General features: G+C 38.6%; 1 protein-coding gene across 1 annotated transcript in view; it reads left to right on the top strand.

The window, feature by feature from the left end:
• Positions 1-20392, top strand: part of DIAPH2 (diaphanous related formin 2) — a 327319-nt gene that overhangs the window by 58256 nt on the left and 248671 nt on the right. Inside the window, exons 6-10 of the mRNA XM_063141950.1 lie at positions 8211-8285; positions 8399-8468; positions 12291-12427; positions 13261-13369; positions 16451-16561. Of these exons, the coding sequence (XP_062998020.1) occupies positions 8211-8285; positions 8399-8468; positions 12291-12427; positions 13261-13369; positions 16451-16561 (502 nt within the window). The remainder of the gene's footprint in view (positions 1-8210; positions 8286-8398; positions 8469-12290; positions 12428-13260; positions 13370-16450; positions 16562-20392) is intronic.

Below are 20392 nucleotides of genomic sequence, written 5' to 3'. Positions count from 1 at the left end.
CCGAAGGTGAAGACTTAATAGGAAGGTGGTTGTTCCTCATGCTCTATTTAAATACTCACAGTCTCATGCTTGCACGCTTATTAATAGTGTATGTTCCTTTTTGTGTTGTATTTTTCTTTGTGTACTCTGAGAAGTACAGTGGTATTTAAATATTTAAATACCAAATAATAATGATAGGCTTGGTCACTTTTTCTCTCTCATGCTTCCCATGAGACTTTTTTATTTAAATGTTCAACACGAGTTGTTTTATACCAAAATGTGCAGTAAATTATCAAGAATGGATAGAATCTATGAGGCTGATGCCCAAGGAAACACAATGGCTAGTCAATTACAGGCCTTCTCTCCATGGTTTAGTCTTATTAAGAAAGAACAGTACTTTTCACAATATTTGCTTGACCTATCGTTTCCTGCCCTAAGAAAGGCCTTTACTGCCCTTCGTTTTCAGACAATGCCCTCTGCTTTCTTGGAGGGGAAGTATAAAAAAGTCTCCCATGCCCAGCGGATCTGTTTTTGTGGCTCGGGGGAGATCGAAGACCTAGTGCATTATCTTCTGCGTTGCCCTCTGTACAAAGAAATCAGGGAGCGTTCTCTAAAGGAACTATTCTTAGCAAGAGCGGGTTGGCACACTAGAGACATTATCTGCGATCTGCTGGCGGACCATAGCAAAGCAATCACAATTAAGTTAGCAAAGTTTGCGGCTGCAGCCCAAAAAATCAGAAATAACTTTCTAAACAAAGTCTGCGTAGATTGTAAGGGGGACCATTTGATTTAATAGTTTTGTATAAACTATCATCAGAGATCCCACCTATCTGATAGTGCCAGATATTGACTGCTAGCATTTTAGGTTATAATGTAATCACTGAAATTATTCTTGTGACTTTGGCATGTATGTCACCATCGTGATAGCAAAGGGTGGGTGCTGCAGACAAATGGAGCACCCCTAGAGTGACCCACTGACTGACTCCTTGGTCGAGAAAGGATTGTACCTTAAATATTTTGAATATTTTAAATAATGTGTGTTGCTATATGTGAGCAATTCTGTATTTTGTAATGGACTTTGTGCTACAAACAAATAAACTATTCATTCATCTCAAGAATGCCCTTCCTTCCCACATGTTACTCATTTAATTAAAGACACAATTGGGAAAATAATGGATAGGGGAGCTAAGGTTAGGTGATTCATCAGCATGTATGTTGTTGAAGATAGAGCTAATATGTTGTTGGTTAAATGCCACACCGTTCTTGACTGATTGACCTGACACAGCCTCCATTCACGTTTCCAAGTATGGAGGGTCACTGCTTTCAAGTAGTATGTTAAATAATTTGAATACTGCAGTAGCCCTCAGAATCCATAGACAATGGTTCAGACGACACGCTAAGCCACAGTGCTTAAGCCCTTTGAACTAAACATTATGGCTTAGTGTGCCATGTGAATCATGACTTAGCATGTAATGTGAGCCATTCCTAACCATGGTGGCTACATAACCACAGTTTAAACTAACCATTTGCTGCAAAAGGTTTAGCGGCCTAACCATGGCTTTGCATGTTGTCTGAACAGGCCCAATGTGATTTTACATGTTGATAACAGGTTTCCAGGGTTTAACTTCAGGCTGTGTTAGTAAACACAGTTAATTCTCTGTTCCACCTTCCTTCAAAATGTAGTGGTAATAGGAAAGAATTCTACAATATAAGCATATAATTCCACTTGATTCTGCACACTTCCACCAATGACTGTGGTTGGTAAATCCAAGGTGATATTTTTTTCCAGAGAGATCAGAAAGCAATGTTCTACAGAATTAGTTGTAATCTAAAATCAAAGGAAGACATTTTAATTCTTAAGTGTTCCCATATTGGTCTGGGAAAATGAGATAGGGTAGGTGGTAGGAGACTCTTCATTGGACCAACTTTGCTGTATGTTTGTGGTTTTGACCTGTAGAAGTGGGTCTAGTGGAAGGAATATCTTTTATCTTAATATTAATTTAAAATTTATTTATTTATTTATTACATTTATATACTGCCCCATAGCCGAAGCTCTCTGGGCAGTTTACAAAAGTTAAAAACTGTGAACGCTAAAAGCATGCAAAATCTAAAAGCATAAAAACAACAGTATCCATTTAAAAACAACAATTCTGGGATCTGTTAAAAAAAAAAAACTCAGCATATCTTGTTAAATGCTGTTAAATGCCTGGGAGAAGAGAAAAGTCTTGACCTGGTGCCGAAAAGATAACAATGTTGGTGCCAGGCAAGCCTCATCGGGGAGATCATTCCATAATTGGGGGGCACCACTGAAAAGGCTCTCTCCCTTGTTGCCATCCTCTGAGCTTCCCTTGGAGTAGGCACTCGGAGGAGGACCTTAGATGTTGAGCGCAGTGTATGCGTAGGTTCATGTTGGGAGAGGCGTTTCGTCATGTGTTGTGGTCCCAAGCCATGTAAGGCTTTATAGGTTAAAACCAGCACCTTGAATCGGGCTTGGAGGTTACCGGAGCATGGACAACTGAAGCTAGGATATCCCTATTCAGATAGGGGCGTAGCTGGGCTGCCAACCAGAGTTGGTAGAAGGCACTCCGTGCCACCTGAGCCTCAAGTGACAGAAATGGTTCTAGGAGAATCCCCCAAGCTACAAACCTGCTCCTTCAGGGGAAGTGCAACCCCATCCAGAACAGGTTGAACACCCACCATCCGGTCAGAAGACCCTGTGTTTCCAAGCTAAAACCTACCCAGTACAGGTTACAAAATCATCAAAAGCATACAAACAGCATTACATGAACTCCCAAAATAGCATCTAAAAAAATCTTGATAAGTTCATAAGTGACTCCCTCTCCTTAAAGCTAAATGTTGGTAAAACACAAAGGATATAATTTGATTCTGACTTTCTTGGGGGGAAGTGTTCTACAATGACAGCACCACAACAGAGAAGGCCCTGTCCCTTGAGTCCTTGGTGATTTAATTTCCCATGGATATTAAAGCCAGGACTCTTCATGAGATATTGAAACATTAGGGAGCTTTGTATTGCTTTCCATTGCTAGTACTATGAATTTCCCTGGGTCTTCTCCATCTTATCATTTGTTAGTTGATAGTATTGTTAAATCTCATGAGCTCTTGTGTCTCTTCAGAATGCATATTTTGCAATGCTTCTTAAATGGCAATCTTGAACCTAGATGGCTCTGGAGAGCCATCTAGTGCCTGAGAGTTGCATACACACCACTAAAAACAAAATACAGAAGAGCAAAAAAGCACACTCGGCATCAACTGCTGAAATATGTTGATAATTCTGCATATGACGATTGCTCTTCCTTGATGTTGCGCATATGAATGCCAAAGTCTTAGGCTTTTTAGCAGAGAAATGGCTGTAATAATAATAATAAAAAGCTTGCTGTAGGGCTTGGTTGATGAATGAGATTTCTGCATGTTTGATACATTAATGGGATATTATTGAATGCTTGATGTGTTTAATACTCTGCTCATTTATCTTCTGCTCAGGAACTCAGTCTTTAGATGTAGGATGTATATGCTTCTAAAAATGTCAACAACATTACTTTAGTGGCATAGTGTTGTCGGGGGTCCGCTTGGTTTTTCTTTTGACCACTTAAATTTGTGTGGCAGCCATCCTACTTGGAGGATCAAAAGAACACAGCCAGGGAGTTTACAAACATTGAGCTAATGCTTTGTGAAGAAGGAAAAAAAATAGCAAAGACTTTACATAAAACCCCAAAGATAGGAGTAATTATTGGGAGCTGAAATGCTGATGGACTTAAATACATTCAAAAGACCAGATTTGCCTCAGCAGGTATGTTTTAGAAAATAAAAAATAAAGCTAGGTACGAAGTGATTACATTTTTGTGTGCATCGTGCCCTCTATATACATGGTCCTTGGTATAGGAATATGAAAAAAGAGGCAAGTTCCAAGGAGCTTTGAATTAAGTTAAAATTTTGACAGTTCTGTAGGTTATATGTGAATGGACTCCAGAATTCTTAACATTTAAATTGCAACTCCTGGGTGTTAGAAGATATTGCTTGACAATAAGACTTTTAGTTTTGCTGTTGCTCTCAGAAGAAGATAGACTACATCATGGTGCCTGTGGACCCCAGCACACCCCCAGACACCTTTCTTGGTGCCTACCAAGGTGCCCCATTCCTTCCACTTAAAAAGAAAACAAAACACATTTTCTTACTGGCAGCTGGGTTTGCTGCTGTGAAATAGGTTTCTGTTAGTGTGAAAGTTGTGGGTTCAAAGGAACTGTTTCGTGTTGGACCTCAGATCTCAACTCAAACTTTTGGAGATGTTACCTGTCCTTTGTCACACCTCTCATGTCAGCGATATTGTGTTATTATTCTGGACAGTTTCTGAATTTGCCAAGTGCACCCATGACTGTCTCTGGACTACACCTTATAATTTCCCTACTATTATTTTATTTCTCCATTTAGCTCTAAACTATCACTCATTTTATTTGACGTTCAGTGATTTGGACTGTGCTATGAGATTTCAGCTTGGAATGGAACGCAATGAGCGAAATGCAGGCTGTTGTATACCACCCACAGTCCTGAACACTAGCCTCTAGTATTGCACAAACTATGATAGAGACACCATGAGGGGTTCTCATGATCAGTGCAGCTTGTTGTGGCTTATTTAAGTCATGGTGAACTAAGGTGCCCATGAGCATCAAACTATATATTCAAGCCACAACTGTGGCTTGTTGTGTTGTTTGAACCTTGTGTGGGTTAATTGTGTGAGGTTCAACAACTCTTGCATAACCTTTGGCCTGTTAGGCTTGTTTAGAGTTATAATAGGCTTGTTTAGGGTTATACTAGGGTTGTTTAACCCTCACACAATTCATGTCTGCTAGGTTTGAATGACCCAACAAGCTGCTGTACTGCTTAAATATTCAATATGGCTGCCAGCACATCCAAACAGGCCCTGTGACTGACATTGGACTTCTTTGCTTGAGACCAGTTGTCACAGGCAGGCTTCACATCCCACATTATTTTGTTGTCGCGGGAAAAATTACAAACTTTGTAATATCATGTTTTACTTTGTTTTTCATTCCACTGTTCATCTATGTTGATGGCATGAGTAACTGATGATTTCACATATCATTAATCGTTCCTGTCTGAATTCTTTATTTGTTACATAGATCAATATACTGCTTTTCATTGGGCTATCAAAATGGTTTGCAGAAATGATTAAACATAAAATCTAACAATAAAATTTCACTTCGCCTTGCTTTATTAGCAGTGGCTAAAACATTTTGGAAGTTGCTTCATGAATTTCATAGTTACTTTGATAGTATTTATGCTGTAATACCTACAGAGCTGCTAAAGTTGGACAATAGTCTGAAGGCACCAAAGAACCTGGCAACGTAAAACATAACAAGAAAAGTATGGTGACCCAGATATTGTCAGATATCATTTGCTGATTATCCATCTAGTTACAATTTCTAACTCATGTAGAGGAAGTAGGGAGACTTACCTTTATGTTTACTGGTAAGCCACTCCATTGGAGATAGCAGTTAGAAAGAAAAAGTTAACGCCAAAAAGCAAAGAAGTGCTGCTTTCAATGCACAATGTAGTTGCTCAAGGAAGGATAAAATTTGGCTCTGTGAGAGCGTGTCAGTTGGCCACCAGTTGACAGTCTAGAAGCAAGTAAGGAGGGATGGTGACTGTATTGGGATTTGTTAACATTTTACTTTTGGGAATAAGAAGGAAATCTTAATCCACCAACCTCTATCTTGTTCTCAAAGTGGCCCTCTTACTAAGTGTTTCATGACCAAGGCATAGACTTTCTTCTTAAGCTCTCCTACTGCAACATCACATAGCTCCTTCTCTCCCTGGATCCTTTACTGCTTTCCCTTCAGCCAAGTACTTCCTAGCATCGAAACTGATTATCAGCATTTTTTTGCTGACTTTCCCCCTTCAACATTGATACCTCAGCTTCCTGGTCATTAGTGTGTGTGTATGTATGTGCCTGTGTTCGTAGGGTGCAGCTTGATATGCATCAGTTTTGGATGAAGCACAACCAGAATCAGGGCACTTTGGACTACTTCTAGTGTTTCCTGTGGCAAAATGGGTAATCAGAACTGAAGCTGGGCCAGAACGAGGGTTTGTTACCTATTCATGCTTAGAGACACAGACATTCTGTCTCCTTTCCAAATAGCATCTTTTGGGTTTGTTTCTCTAAACAGTGATGAGAGGGGGAAAGGAAGGAAAGCGGTTGAATGACTGTCTGGTCTGCCTTCAAATCTTTGGGCATGTTTTACCAGGGGCTCCAGTCGCTGTGCTTTGGCTGAGTTCAAGACCCCAGGCTTCACAATGAAAAAAAAGCCTTAAATTGGTTATCAGTCATCATAACTCTCTAGGCCCTGCATCTATCTTTGTAGGTTTCTTGCCTGGGGACAGCTGTAGGAGAGTAATCCTTGGCCCCTAGGCAGAGTCTGGGAGGCCATAGAATGGTTCGGATTTCTGCAGCACGCCAACCTCAGGCCAGGAGTCCAAGCTGCCCATCCCTCCCTGCCCCCTCACAGATGGCATGGAGACAACCGCACCAGCTTCGGTCACAAAAGTGATCTCATAGGGAAAAGGGCCATGCCAGTGGGGGGAAAGGGGTAGCTTATACTGTATCCCTAGGCCTCCTCAGCCTACTTCCCTGACCCTCCGTGATGCCTCTGCTAGAGAGATGGAAAAAACGATTTAGGTGAAAAAAACGTTCTAGCTAAATTGCAGAGTGGGGAGGCGTGTGGAGGGGAAGATCACCTCCGCTGCACCTCGCGCTTTGCTTTGGATACTTCTAAGTCTTTGGTTTCGAAGGCTTATGAGTATTAAGGGTGGATCCAATAGGATAGTGTCCTAAGGCTGCTTTCATTTGTGGTATATTTTTTGCCATTCACTTGCTTTCTGCTTGTTTCTGGATTGCAATCTGGGGTGTGTGGGTCAGGAGAAGGATGTGTGGATAGCCCAGTGGCTTCATGAATTACTTTGTGTCCCTTCCAGTTCTTGTGATTCAACACTGAAATGTACAGTAGAAAGCTGACTTAATGCACCAGCATTCCATTTTATTCCATATTTGCTTATTTCCCCCAATGGATTAGTTAACATACTATCTGAAGTGTGAATGTATATGGTATGAGCAACACTATGGTTCACTTATATAGGGTGTGTATATGGATATACATACTGGCCCTGTTCAGAAGACACCTTAAACCATGGCTTTAACCATGGTGAATAGAGAAAAAAGCCTTATTCACCATGGTTAAAGCAGTGGTTTAAGGTGTCTTCTGAACAGGGCCACACACATCCAACTTGATGGGGAAGTAGTTTGGAGGAAGAGTATTTCCATGAAAAACCTTAGAACATTACATGTGTGTTGCATGTGTTTTGTTGAGCTATTTTCTGACCTGACATTATAAAATGACATGCTTATAATACAGGGAATTCTTTTTTACCCTCCTGCTTAATGAAGTTCTTAGTATTTTAGTATATTTTTCAGCGGACTTTTCTTAATATCAAAAGCCCTTTCTTGGGTCATAGTTGGCTGATAAAGGGAGCAGTTTGGTGAGAGAGCTGTTAGAAGTTATTCTGTGGAACTACTATCCAGAAAGTCTAACAGTGAATGATGCTTTTGGTTTACAAAATAGTATGGGATACAGTAAACATATGCACAGATAAAATATATTTGAAATTAAGAATTTTGTGATACTTGAGAATATAGTAACAGCATATTCCAACCCAGAGTTCGTTGTGTGCACTGTTGCTTTCATTGAAATCTTATATATAATTTTATTTTATTTTTATTTATTTACAACATTTGTATATCGCTCCATATCTAAAACAGATTCTGAAATGATGGACCTAAGAAATAAATAGTAAAAAGATTAAAACACCATATTAAAAATATTTAAAACAATGCTCCTTGGAACAGAACTGTGTTCAGGAGCTGCTGGAAGCAAACCCAGTATTGGTGCCTGCCTGACCTGAAGGCACACTGAAGGCCTTGGATTCCAATTAGGTTATAAGTCCATGTGGAACCACCAGGAGCATATATAATGGCTTTCCTATTAGTTACTGTGTGTGTGTGTGTGTGTGTGTGTTCAATATGTGCACAAACTCTATTGAAGCTCCTCTGCCTGCATCAATCACTGAATGGGGTTGATTAACTTTGTAGGTGTTTATGTAAAAAAAAGCAAATTTAAACTAATTTACATTTTCTTTTTTTACAGTTGGGTTAACAATTTTGGACATGAAGGACTTGGGCTTCTGTTGGATGTTCTCGAAAAGCTTCTGGACAAGAAACAGTAAGTATAGAAATTACAAGGAGAAAGAAGACAGAAATAAAAGATACTTAATATAATATAGTGGTTTCAGTTAACATTACTTAACATCACTTAACATTACTTTTTTTTTAAAGGCAAGAAAGTATTGACAAGAAGAATCAGCATAAACTTATACAGTGCCTCAAAGCATTTATGAATAATAAGGTAAGAATTTCAGTTCTTTTTGCCTTTTGCTTTGCATGAGTTCAGTATAAATGACTGTTTTTTTAAAAAAGAAATTATTGCAATTAGGAAATGGAAATTTGATCTACTATTGCCAATGCTTTGCCTATTCTCCGTAGTATATTACTTCTGTTCGAAGTGAGGAGTTAAGAATAATGGGAAAATAAATTATGGGTTACTTCATTGCTTGAATAGTGTATAAAGAATGGTGAAGAGTTTTCTATTTTTTATTTTTCTGTAGTCGCTAAAACACGAAGAAAAGTTTTGTATTATTTTTGTTGATTTTGTTTTTACTTTCTGGAAACTATTCTATGCTGTGAATGAAAGATACACACACATATATTTCTGGAAGTAGGAATGCCCCCCTTCCCCATCCCGCAGTCCTTTAAGTTACAAGGAGAGTTATTCCTACCCCTCTGCCCCTGCATAGAGGGGTAATTTTTTTGTGTTCTTTTGTGGGGAGACAGAAGAGGAACAGCAAAACACACACACAGTTGTCCTGCAACCTGCCATGTATCCTGCCATGTCCTATTTCCTGCCTGCACACGGGGGACGTATTTTGAAACTAGCGAGTGACATGACAAAGACGTTATACAAAGAAAGGGATAGAATTACCGTTCTTGACTTCTGCCATGCTTATGTTATCTTGGAACATTAACACAAAAACATAGCACTTCCTGATGAGAATGTAAATAGCATAATACAATGTCAGGTAGATAATAGGGTGTCATATATAAATACATCTTGGATAAAGTTACTTAACTGGAACATGTTACGCTGCTGTATAATGAAGCAAAGTATTAACAAGTTATATAACAATACAAATGTTCAAGTTGGTTTTTGTGCATTTTCCGCAACAATTATTTTTATGCCTCTGACTTGATGATTGTGGCTGAAATGTACGACATAGGAAAGACATTAATTACTATCATTTTTTCACTATATTAGGCATTTGAAAGGTTGTATTTTTGGAAATAGAAATTAAATAATTTATTTCTTGTACAGATGAAACATTCAGCCTGCAATCCTTATACACATTTACCTGGAAGTATGTCCTGTTGAACACTTCATGTATAGGATTAGGCTGTTGTTGAATGCAGAAGGCTGAAAAAAGTTTTTGGACTAAATATTAGGGGTGTGCACAGACCCCCCGCTCCGCTTCACTTGCAGATCCGCCATTTTTCGGATCGGGCCGCTCCGCTCCGCTCCCGCTCCGCCCACTTCCGCTCCGCTCCGCCCGGAGCTCCGGATCCGGATCCGGAGCTCCGTTTTCCCCCCCCATAGGCTTGCATTGAAAGCTAAAAAATTATACAACTTTTTTTCTGTTCAAGTTAGAAACCTCATGTTTGGCACCATGACACCTCATGGGGATATACACACGCATGCCAAGTTTCAAAGCAATCCCATCATCCCCTGATTTTTGGCGAATTTTTGAAAATCGGGCACCCCACACACAACATCCCTGCGAGGTGGGCAGGGGAGGAGGGAGGGAAGGCAGGCAGGCATGCAGCTGGCATTTCTGGGGGCATAAGGAAGTGAGCCAAGGATAAGCTAGTAATGCATAGAAAATGGAATAAATCAATCAATAAACAAAGGAGGGGTGGAATTAAAAGCAGCAGTGTTGCTCAATAAACAACAAGAAGAACTTTTTTTAAAAGGCTATATCTGTCTTTTACCAGCAATAGGGGGACGTGCCCGGGGGAGGGGGAAGTAGCTGCCAGTTCAAGACACTGACAGCCACAGCTCCGAGAAGAAGTAAAACGCTCACTTCGACTCAGAACAGGCATTGCTCCACCACTGAAAAGTGACCATTCACTTCAACTCATGAGAGGCATTGCTCCACCGTTTTACTCTCTTTGGAAGGCTCTATGGCCTTCCAGTGCAAGAGAGAGTGGGGGCACGTCCACGATGAGATGCCCTAGGGGAGCTCATCCCCTTGCACCACATCGATTCAGTTGTTCCCCAAGGTTAGGGTGGGGAGCAGTGCTGTGTTTTTCTATCTCTTATTCTTGGCTTAGTATATGATTTCAGGTTGTGTTTGTGCATTTGGTGGGGCTACTGTGTTAAAAAACACGGGGAAAAGCCCGTTCAGATGAAGAAAGAGAAGTTTCCCAGAATCCCAAGTTACCTGTTTTGCCTATGCCCTCCTCCAACTTTGGGATCATCATGACCGGGAGCTGACTCTGCCCCTCAGCCCTTTGAAAAAGGTATTTTTCCCGCCGATTTTTTAAAAACGTCTAGCCCGCGACCCGTACGATGCAGAAAGTTGAGAGTGGTCTCAAAATGACCCCCATCCACGACTCTCTGTGCACAAGAATTTTCAGAACGATAGCTTAAACCCCCCCCCAGTTATCCCCGATTCTTTCCCTCAATGCAATCCTATGGGCGAAAAGCCGAAACGCAGTTTGAGCCCCGCGGTTGACCCGATTTTTTAAAAAATATTGCACGTGAACCACAGCACGCAGAAAGTTGAGAGTGGTCTCAAAATGACCCCCATCCACGACTCTCTGTGCACAAGAATTTTCAGAACGATAGCTTAAACCCCCCCCCAGTTATCCCCGATTCTTTCCCTCAATGCAATCCTATGGGCGAAAAGCCGAAACGCAGTTTGAGCCCCGCGGTTGACCCGATTTTTAAAAAAATATTGCACGTGAACCACAGCACGCAGAAAGTTGAGAGTGGTCTCAAAATGACCCCCATCCACGACTCTCTGTGCACAAGAATTTTCAGAACGATAGCTTAACCCCCCCCCCAGTTATCCCCGATTCTTTCCCTCAATGCAATCCTATGGGCGAAAAGCCGAAACGCAGTTTGAGCCCCGCGGTTGACCCGATTTTTAAAAAAATATTGCACGTGAACCACAGCACGCAGAGAGGTGAGAGTGGTCTCAAAATGACCCCCATCCACGACTCTCTGTGCACAAGAATTTCCAGAATGATAGCTTCAAAAACAACGTAGTTATGCGCGATTATTTGCCGCAATGCAATCCTATGGCGAAATGTTTTCAAGATGGCGACCGGAGCGCTCCGCCTGAACTCGGAGCTCCGAAAAATGGTCGCTTCTCTTCGCCTTGCTTCTAGGGGGTCCGCGGTCCGCTCCTACTCCGCCTCTGGGTAAGGCGGAGCAGGCCAATCCGCTACTGCTTCTACGCTCCTAATCGGAGCGGAGCACATCCCTACTAAATATATATTAACTGTATTTCATGTAAAGCTGCCTATTAACATCGTTTGCTGAGCAGCTTACAGCATAATATTATAAAATAAAATGTAAAAATCCAATAGCATAAAGTAACTTAAAAATTCTAGCATCAAATTTCCAGCCAGTATAAAAGTAGATAACTTACAATATATAGTACATACATTGGGCCAAAACACTAAAAACCTTAGATTTTTTAAAAGGCCTGGGAAAATGAAGTCTATAACTGGTGCCAAAATAACCATAACAAAGATGCCATTCCACAGTCAGGGTGCCACTGCCACACCCTCTCACAAGTAGCCAGGGATGTCACTTTATTGAGTGGGGCAGGGCCTCTAAGAGGATCTTAGGCTTCAGGGAAGTATATATGGGAGAAGATTATCTTTCATGTATCCTTGTCCCAACTGTTAAGCACTTCAATAGCTAAAACCATCACTTTGAATTTTGGCCGAGAAATTGGGACCAAGAAGGTTATAATGTATAGGTTTTGTTTTGGGATTATAATGATTTAAGACTGTTGATATGCTGAAATATCTTTCTTTCAAAACATGGAGAAAGGTGTGTGTAGAGGGGAATCACATCTCACGTAAAACATTTTTTTTTTTTTAGTATGGTTTGCAAAGAATACTAGGAGATGAAAGAAGCCTTCTTTTACTTGCCAGAGCAATTGATCCAAAGCAGCCAAACATGATGACGGAAACAGTAAAAATACTTTCCGCCATCTGTATTGTTGGAGAAGAAAATATGTAAGTAATAACGAAAGATTTTCTTATTTAGACTTTGATGGTTAACACAAATTCATTTGTATCTGTTCTCTTTCACTTGGTTCCCTTTGGCATTTTGCCACTAAAGAGACTTCAAGAGCTCTACTGGGATGGACCACCACCTCACTTTTCATTGAGGATAAGGCTATCTGTTCCTTCCAGGATCAGAAACTACATGCCTCTCAATACCAGTTGCTGGAGGCCAACAGCAGGAAAGGCCTGTTGCCCTTATATACTTCTAGTTGGCTTCCTGGTGGCATCTAGTTGGCCACTGTGATAAATAGGATGCTGGATTAGACAGACCTTTGGTGTGATCCAGCAGGATTTTTCTTAAATTCTTATTGTCTTCTCTTTTTTTCCTATCTCCCTATGAATTGTGTCTTGAGGCAAAAGCTGCCTTGCTGAATACAAAGAAAGGGTGGAACTGGGTAGAATTTGTCATGGGACAGGTAGAGCGGCTATGGTCTTATTTTTATTGGCTATTTAAAATTCTTTTAAAGCCACCTGTAAGGCTGGAAAACAGTGGCTTTCCATGGCATAATAGGATTAGCATCCCATGACACAAGTATCTCACAAGTGAAATGGATGTAAAACAGAAGGGAAAAGCAAGGATTTATTTCCTTTTTTTAAAAAAAATACTGTATTAGTAGAAGGTTACATTTTTGGTGTGTGTTTGTTTTTAAATAAACATCCTATGAAAAAATACAAAAATGCTTTTAAGAAGGAGAGGTGTATTTATGAATTTTTGATTTTATAATATAAAGTATATGTATATATTGTAATGCATACCATTAAACTATATATTTATGTTGCAGCCTGGACAAAATTTTAGGAGCCATAACAATTGCAGCTGAGAAAAATAATGCAGAGCGGTTCTCTAATATTGTGGAGGGGCTTGAGAATCATGAAGCTTTGCAGTTACAGGTGGGTTCCTCAATTTACAATTTAGATTATTAGATGAGATTAGACTATTTGGGGTTTTAACAAATGCCGTGTAAGGAAAGTTTGTGTAACAAGTGGATGCAGAAAGTGTGTGTGTGTTTTAGGCAATCCAAATAAACCTGTCGTGTTTCTAGGAAACTCCTGCTTTCAATGGGAGACAAATGGCGAGACCTGCTAAGTAATCCACAAAGCTTTTTATTAAGCAATAAACATCTCTTCCCACCTGAAGAGAGTCTAACCTCTTGGAAACTTCCCCCTAGGGACAATTATGCAAACCAAGCAAGACAATTGTCCTGTCAAGGAGAACAGAAAGCCTTTTCCCAAAGCCCATGACTTCAAGCCGGGCCGACTTCCTCATGCTTTCTTTTTGCTCTGTGCGGTTTAGCTTACAGTGCACTCTAGCATCAGCCAGCCTGTTGGGGTGCTCTCCTCCGGAAGAATGATCGCTTCCCACTGAGTGTATGATTTGCCCTTGAGGAGATAAGCTCTGGAGAGGGTTCACCCCTAGCTGGAGAAGAAAGCATGAGAGTTTTCTCGCCCACTGGTATAGGCGGGCCTTTGTCTGGTGTTGACTCCTCTACTTCAGTATCCGATTCTGATTGATTACCTGAAACAACTTCTCCCAAAACAGGGGGAGCAGGGCTAGACATGACAAAACCATAGCTCCAAGTTTTGTTTAGTACAAAGCATGATCTTCTTTTTGGCCCTATGTAGCTGCATTTGAAAGAAAAATGTCATCCATACAGTTTTCCTATCTTTGCATTGTTAAGAAGTTCGGAAAAATATTCGAAACAGTGCCCAGCAATTCTGATGAGCTTTTCAGTTTCTCAGATTTCACTATTTACTAAATGATGGACCTTTTTTTCCTTACCTCTATAAAAATAGAGGATAGCAAACTAAATAGTTTCATGTTCTACACACACACACACACACACACAGAGCAATGTATATGGTGAATATCTCAGTGTAGTAAATATACCACATTTGAATTGGCATTTGATTATCCATTGCATTCCAAGGCTGTGCACAAATGTCTGTATGGAGATCCTACTATTATTTTGTGTGCATTGGAGCCCATGATGTGTATGCAAGTTGCATCTGCTTATATACATTACAAAAGGGTGTTTCCATTTGTGTATGAATGATAGAGACCATTGTATTTTTACTGAACACGTTTCTTCAGCTCAATAACTGTGGGAGCTCAGGTACAGTAAAAAACTTAAAGTGGCTAGTTACTCTGTCTCCCATGTGAGGGTTTTTCCTCACATATTGTGTATTAGCTCTGAATCATGGCAGAGATAAAATCAAGTCCTGGAATACCACCTTGTGAATGAGATAATGATTGAGTTCATGACTTCTGCCCTGTAAGGTTAAGGCCATAAGACAAGAATTATTTTTGTAATCTTGACATGACAGTGTGAAAACTTTGAGTGCTAAAAAGAACCAAAAGGAAAGATTATCTTCCATAAAAGGTCAAGGTTATGCTACAATGACATTCCTTTTTTGATGAATCTAAGTTGTGTTATGAACAATGCAATTACAAAGTTTGTTTTCTGAAGACATTGAGGAATCTAAAGTAAAACATATTTTTATTACCTAGATGATGCTAAAATCTCCAGATAATAAAAGTGAGGTATGAAATATCATGGGTAGATTGTGTACAAATCCAAGAAGTGTCCTTAGCAGTAAATAATATTAAACATTAACCTTGATGTCTGCTGAGGCCGATGTTTGGTGATATAAACTAATTTGCTATTTTTGTGCAACCCAAGTGATGTGTTAGACCCAGTTTTAGTCTTAGTGGAGGATACTTGAGAAAGTTTCCTGTGTTTGAACTGAAAGTTCTAACCAGTTCAAGGACAAGAGCATCAACATTCTTTTACAATTCCTAGCAAGGGTAGATATGTTTATTTGAACTGTTACTAACTGCCCTTATTGTTGGTGTAACAAAACTTTTGCATCAGCTTCCTCTATATTACATTCTAGTTTCTTACTGGTTCTTTTAAGGGAACCACTGACAATTTATTTAGTCATCTTTCACTTTGACCTTTGCGTCATAGTGTTCTTATACCTTGCCTCAGAAGGCAGAGAAAAGTGGAAACACCAAACAATATATTACTCTCATTGCAGAACGCACAAAGGCTGACAATGACTGAAATATTGATAGCATTATATATGCTGCCCATATGATATACTCAGTTATACTCATGTCACAGTGAATGTCCTTTAACGCTTTTTGTGGCTTTTATGATTTTTCTGATCAAAAACTCCTTGACTGAAGGTACAACTGCAAGACTCATTAACTCGTTTCTGACTGAAATGTTCTCTTTACCACTATTAATACAAGCAATTAAGCCAGAATTTCTTCTGGCAAAAACAATCACAGCAGATGGTACCTTTTCTCTCTATTAATTTCCGATTGGACATGTACTTTGGCTTGTTCGGTCATGTCATAGTTATAACATAACAAGGATCATTCAAGCAAGTACAATGACAATGTTATAGGCATATATGGTTTGGAAAACTTTACCAGATTGCAGCATTCCATAGAGAAAAACTACACTGTTTTCAGGGTATCTAGGCACAAATTTCATGTATAATTTGCATTGCTACTAAAAACTAAATGGAGAATAATGGCATTTGAAGGATAAATCTTTATTTGCTGCTTATTCTCTCTTTCTTATCAGAACCTATTTGAGTACAAGCTTGTGTCGGATATTATTTTATATTAATCTTTTTACTAGACCTCTAACATTCTAGTAGTTGTTCTGATCTCTCTTAATGATTGCAAAACCATTGACAGTACAGTGACTCTTGCTCAAACAGCAGCATTCCTTTATAATGCACTGCATTTTAGCATGTTTCATAGAGGGTCAGACAGAATGGATCACATTATTACTGATATAGTTTTATGGTGAAGTACATCACTATGCTCTGTAAAAAACTTTTAGTTAGAATGTACATTTCCTTGTTTACGAAGTTGTTTTCTCCAATGTTTATTACTTATGTGCATTGGGAAAGCTGTTTCTAATAACCTACTTTTACCATAATTTCTAATTACAGGCAGCCTGTATGCAGTTTATAAATGCCCTTGTCACGTCTCCTGAAGATCTTGATTTTAGGATACACTTGAGAAATGAATTCCTACGTTGTGGGCTAAAGAAAATATTGCCAGTAAGTTATTTGCAGAAGAATTGCTAATGTACTGAATACTGTGATTGCTTGCCTTATGATTATAAATCTTACACAAGTCTTGCGTGCTGCAGCCAAGTGTGACTTTAATGGTTCTTTATAATTTTTAATCATTGTGAAATGGGAGGGAAATGCTAAAGCGTTAAAAATGTCCAATAATGGAAATTCATTTTAATTTCTTGACTAATAGCTAGTTATATTCTTTTCTGTTGATCCAGGGAATTTTTTTAGTGTATATTGGCAAAGTTAATAGAGTAATGAACTCGTGACATGAGAGACTCAGATTTTACATCAACTTCATCATAGACTTTCCTATTTAGAGTGACTATCAACTCCCCATCTTAAATGACCTACAGGAAAGGATAAGCATTTTGCAGTTGTGATAATAAACATTCTTGCTGTTAAATGCAGAAAACAAGATAAAATTATTGTTTGGGTAATTCTGATGGCACACAATATAAAAAACTAAGTTGGTAGTTCTAAGACAAGCAGTTGATATAATTTTGAATCTAAACAAGGTGCAAAAGAGAGACGTTCCTAATTTGGGGGGAACTGTTAGTTGCTCAGCTGAGAAAACATAATCAAATCTTACCTCATACTTGATAACCATATCTCGTTATCGTGTTAGATCTGTTTATACTAATTGTATGATAAGCATTCTGTTACTGCTATGTGAAGTAGTGATGAAAACTTCTGGGATATTGTAATTAAAATTACCGTCTCAAATCTGTGTTTTGCCTCAGAAAGCCATGGCAAAAGAATAACCCCTTTTCTCATTATTAAATGTAATGATCTAAAGAACAGAATAATAAATAACGCTATAGTTTTACAGTATAAGTAGTATTCAAATTACTGCTTCTGTAAACACACCACCAAGATAAGGGTTATGACTCTTAGGCCAGGTTCCAAAGGATCTCATACCATGGCCCGTTCCCCGCATGTCAAACAGCAAACTGTTTTTATTGTTCGTTTTTTAAAAAATATGGGATGTTTATGAAGCACATTGAGAGGGGCCTAGTCTAAGAAAATGGGATACCGAAGTCTAACTTGATTTGTGCAAGCAGTGGCACTTCTAAAGGAGTGGTGGGATTAGCATTTTCTAATTTTGTTGCTGATTCTCACTAGAAGAACCAAATACCATATACTTAATTCATGCTGTCTTCTCTATTAATATAAAATCAATATTTACTTTAGTATACAGTTTTTCTAAAATGAGCACTCCTCAACAGCATAGATAGTAGATGTGGAAATGACCGTCCACAGCAAGTGCTCCTTACAGCACCACCCTTTTGAGTTTTAATTTGTGAATATAATTTTTCACAATATCCTTTCACACACTGAACAGTTGGCCTTTGATCAAGCAAATGCAGTAACTAATATGGTTCAGTAGAACCATTTGAAACTGTATCACCTATTTTTCTTTAGATCTTTATTGTTTTAAAATATTATGACCTCAGTCCTCCAGTGAATAATTCTATTGCTAAAGTGGGAAATATTTCAATTTAATCCATATGACCTTCCTTAAAGATTGTTTTCACAGACCTTAATCCAGACTCAGAAGGGTAACAGATTTATACTTTGAGGTGATTGGAACACAGTTTCTGTAAACTAGACTATTTTTGAGGTGATCTATATTTCCAGTTTTGAAACAGATATTAGATATGTAGCCACATACATTCTGGGAAGCATATATAGATTCAAGACTGCAATTGATATATTTTGTGTACAAGATACCTGCTTCAGCATTTTCCCATGTCCCAGTTTGAATGTACAAGTGGGACCTGCAACAAAATATTGCAGTGTGGAGTGCTCCTATTCAGTGTTCTGGCCAATTAGCCATGACTTCTTTATGCCATGTTCCCCCTCTACAATTGACTGTTTTTTGAGTTTCCTCATCAGAGTTTATTACCTGTCTAAAGGTTGTTTTTTGTAGTTCTGCATACCTTGGGTTCCCTCAAACTTGTTGGTATCACCATCTTGTGTGTGGTTTGGGTTGGATTTGGAGAATTGGGTTTGCTTTTAGTATATATGATATGATGGAGCTATCACACTTCCTCAAGTCGTTGCATTCATCTCCAGTTCTATTTGTTCAGATAAATGATGTGGATGATCTATGAATGGAAACCGTGTGATGTGATGACATAAATTGTGTAACCTGAAAATGCTCCATTGTGTACCTCTAAATTCTTTGTCTTTCTCATGGCAAAAGGGAACCACGATGGTGCTTTATGTTGCTATGCCTCTCCAGCAGTTAACAAACTGTTCACAAGTAGTTATTAGGGTACTTTATACTTGCAACAAAGTGGAACTGGGTTCAAAATGGCTTGTGACAATTTGTTATATAAAATCAGTATTCCTTGCCTCCATCATTTTTATATGAGAAAGGCAGCATAGAAAAATAGCAGGTTTTATGACTGAAAAGTTAGAAATAGTAGTTCACTATTGTAGCAAAGAGTTTACTAAAAATACAGCTAAAAATACAGCTAAAAATACTGCACCATTTTTTGGGGCACAAAATTATCATTGACTTGAAAAGTAAAATTATATATTGTCTTTCACAGTGCAACAGGACAAGCTTGATTGAATTGCTTTAAATTCTAATTTTGAAAGTTCATATAAGGGATATAAGACAAAAAAAATCCTGTTGATGTTTAATTACTTACCTTTCTTGTGTTATATAAAGTCCAATCAGGATAACAAATTAGTAGTCAAGTTCATTTCCTAACCTTTGGCATAACTTAGATTTTAATTTGAATGTTCAGTTAAGGAACCACATTTTAATAAAGGAATATAGAAGTGTAAATGGAAGGTGATAGGTTACTGGAGATAATCAGTCACTCACTCATTTAATAAGCAGGAAATGAGTAGGTCTGATCAATTACAGACTGGTTGTTGGGAACATCTATTGCACAGCCAGCTTTATAGTGAAGCATTATGACTGACAGATGTTCACCCTTAATTAAATCTTTTATTACACAACTGCAGGGTCTCCTGTTTAGTGGCCTTGAAATAAGCATAACTTGGCTTTTAGTAAAATAAATAAATAAAACAAAGAAATGGGGCAAATTATACTCATTATTAATATTTTTAAAGGTAGTTTTAGAACTTAAGGCTTACTGAGGTGGAACTACGTTTTTGTGCTTGACTGAAATTGGTCTCAAATCTATCCTATCTAAGTATTTGTTTATAAAAGCAGAAATGGAGGGATGATCCTGACTTCCAATCTGAGAGTTGGATTACATTTTTGTTCTTTCCATTAAGGTTAACTTCAATATAACCACCAGCTAAGCTTTACTTGACAATTTCAGAGTTAAGTAGATTTGGTATAGTTGCAAATCTATAAAGAGAAGTTAAATATTTCTGATTTTTCATTCCTAGTCCCACTAGCTCCATTGTAGACCAAGTTCTGGTGGGCTTCCTTGTAGGTGATTCTTGCTTTGAAAGCATCGTGCTTTCACATCAAGAATTATATATGTGCTAGTATTTACATAACATTAAATTTTTAATTTTGTCTGCAAGAAGTTTGATGACTTAGACATAATGCTTAATTTTCCAGATATCTTTATATCTTTCTATTATTACTTGAAAAGGTGACAAGACTTAAGTTCTTATTGCTGCATGGTTAAATTACTTATGATCCATTGATTTAGTTTGTTCCATTGTTATGTAGATCAGATAGTCATTACTCAGTACATTGAGTTCTGTTCTTTGTGGCTAACTGTGGGCTCCGCATTGCTGACATTTTTGTTGTAGGTGCCACATCTGGTCATCCTACTTCTTCTGTTATCATCTTTGAATGCCCTCAGTTGTGAT

This window comes from Elgaria multicarinata, chromosome 15, assembly GCF_023053635.1.
Source record: "Elgaria multicarinata webbii isolate HBS135686 ecotype San Diego chromosome 15, rElgMul1.1.pri, whole genome shotgun sequence".
Taxonomy (NCBI): domain Eukaryota; kingdom Metazoa; phylum Chordata; class Lepidosauria; order Squamata; family Anguidae; genus Elgaria; species Elgaria multicarinata.
This window is presented reverse-complemented; position numbering and strand designations above follow the sequence as displayed.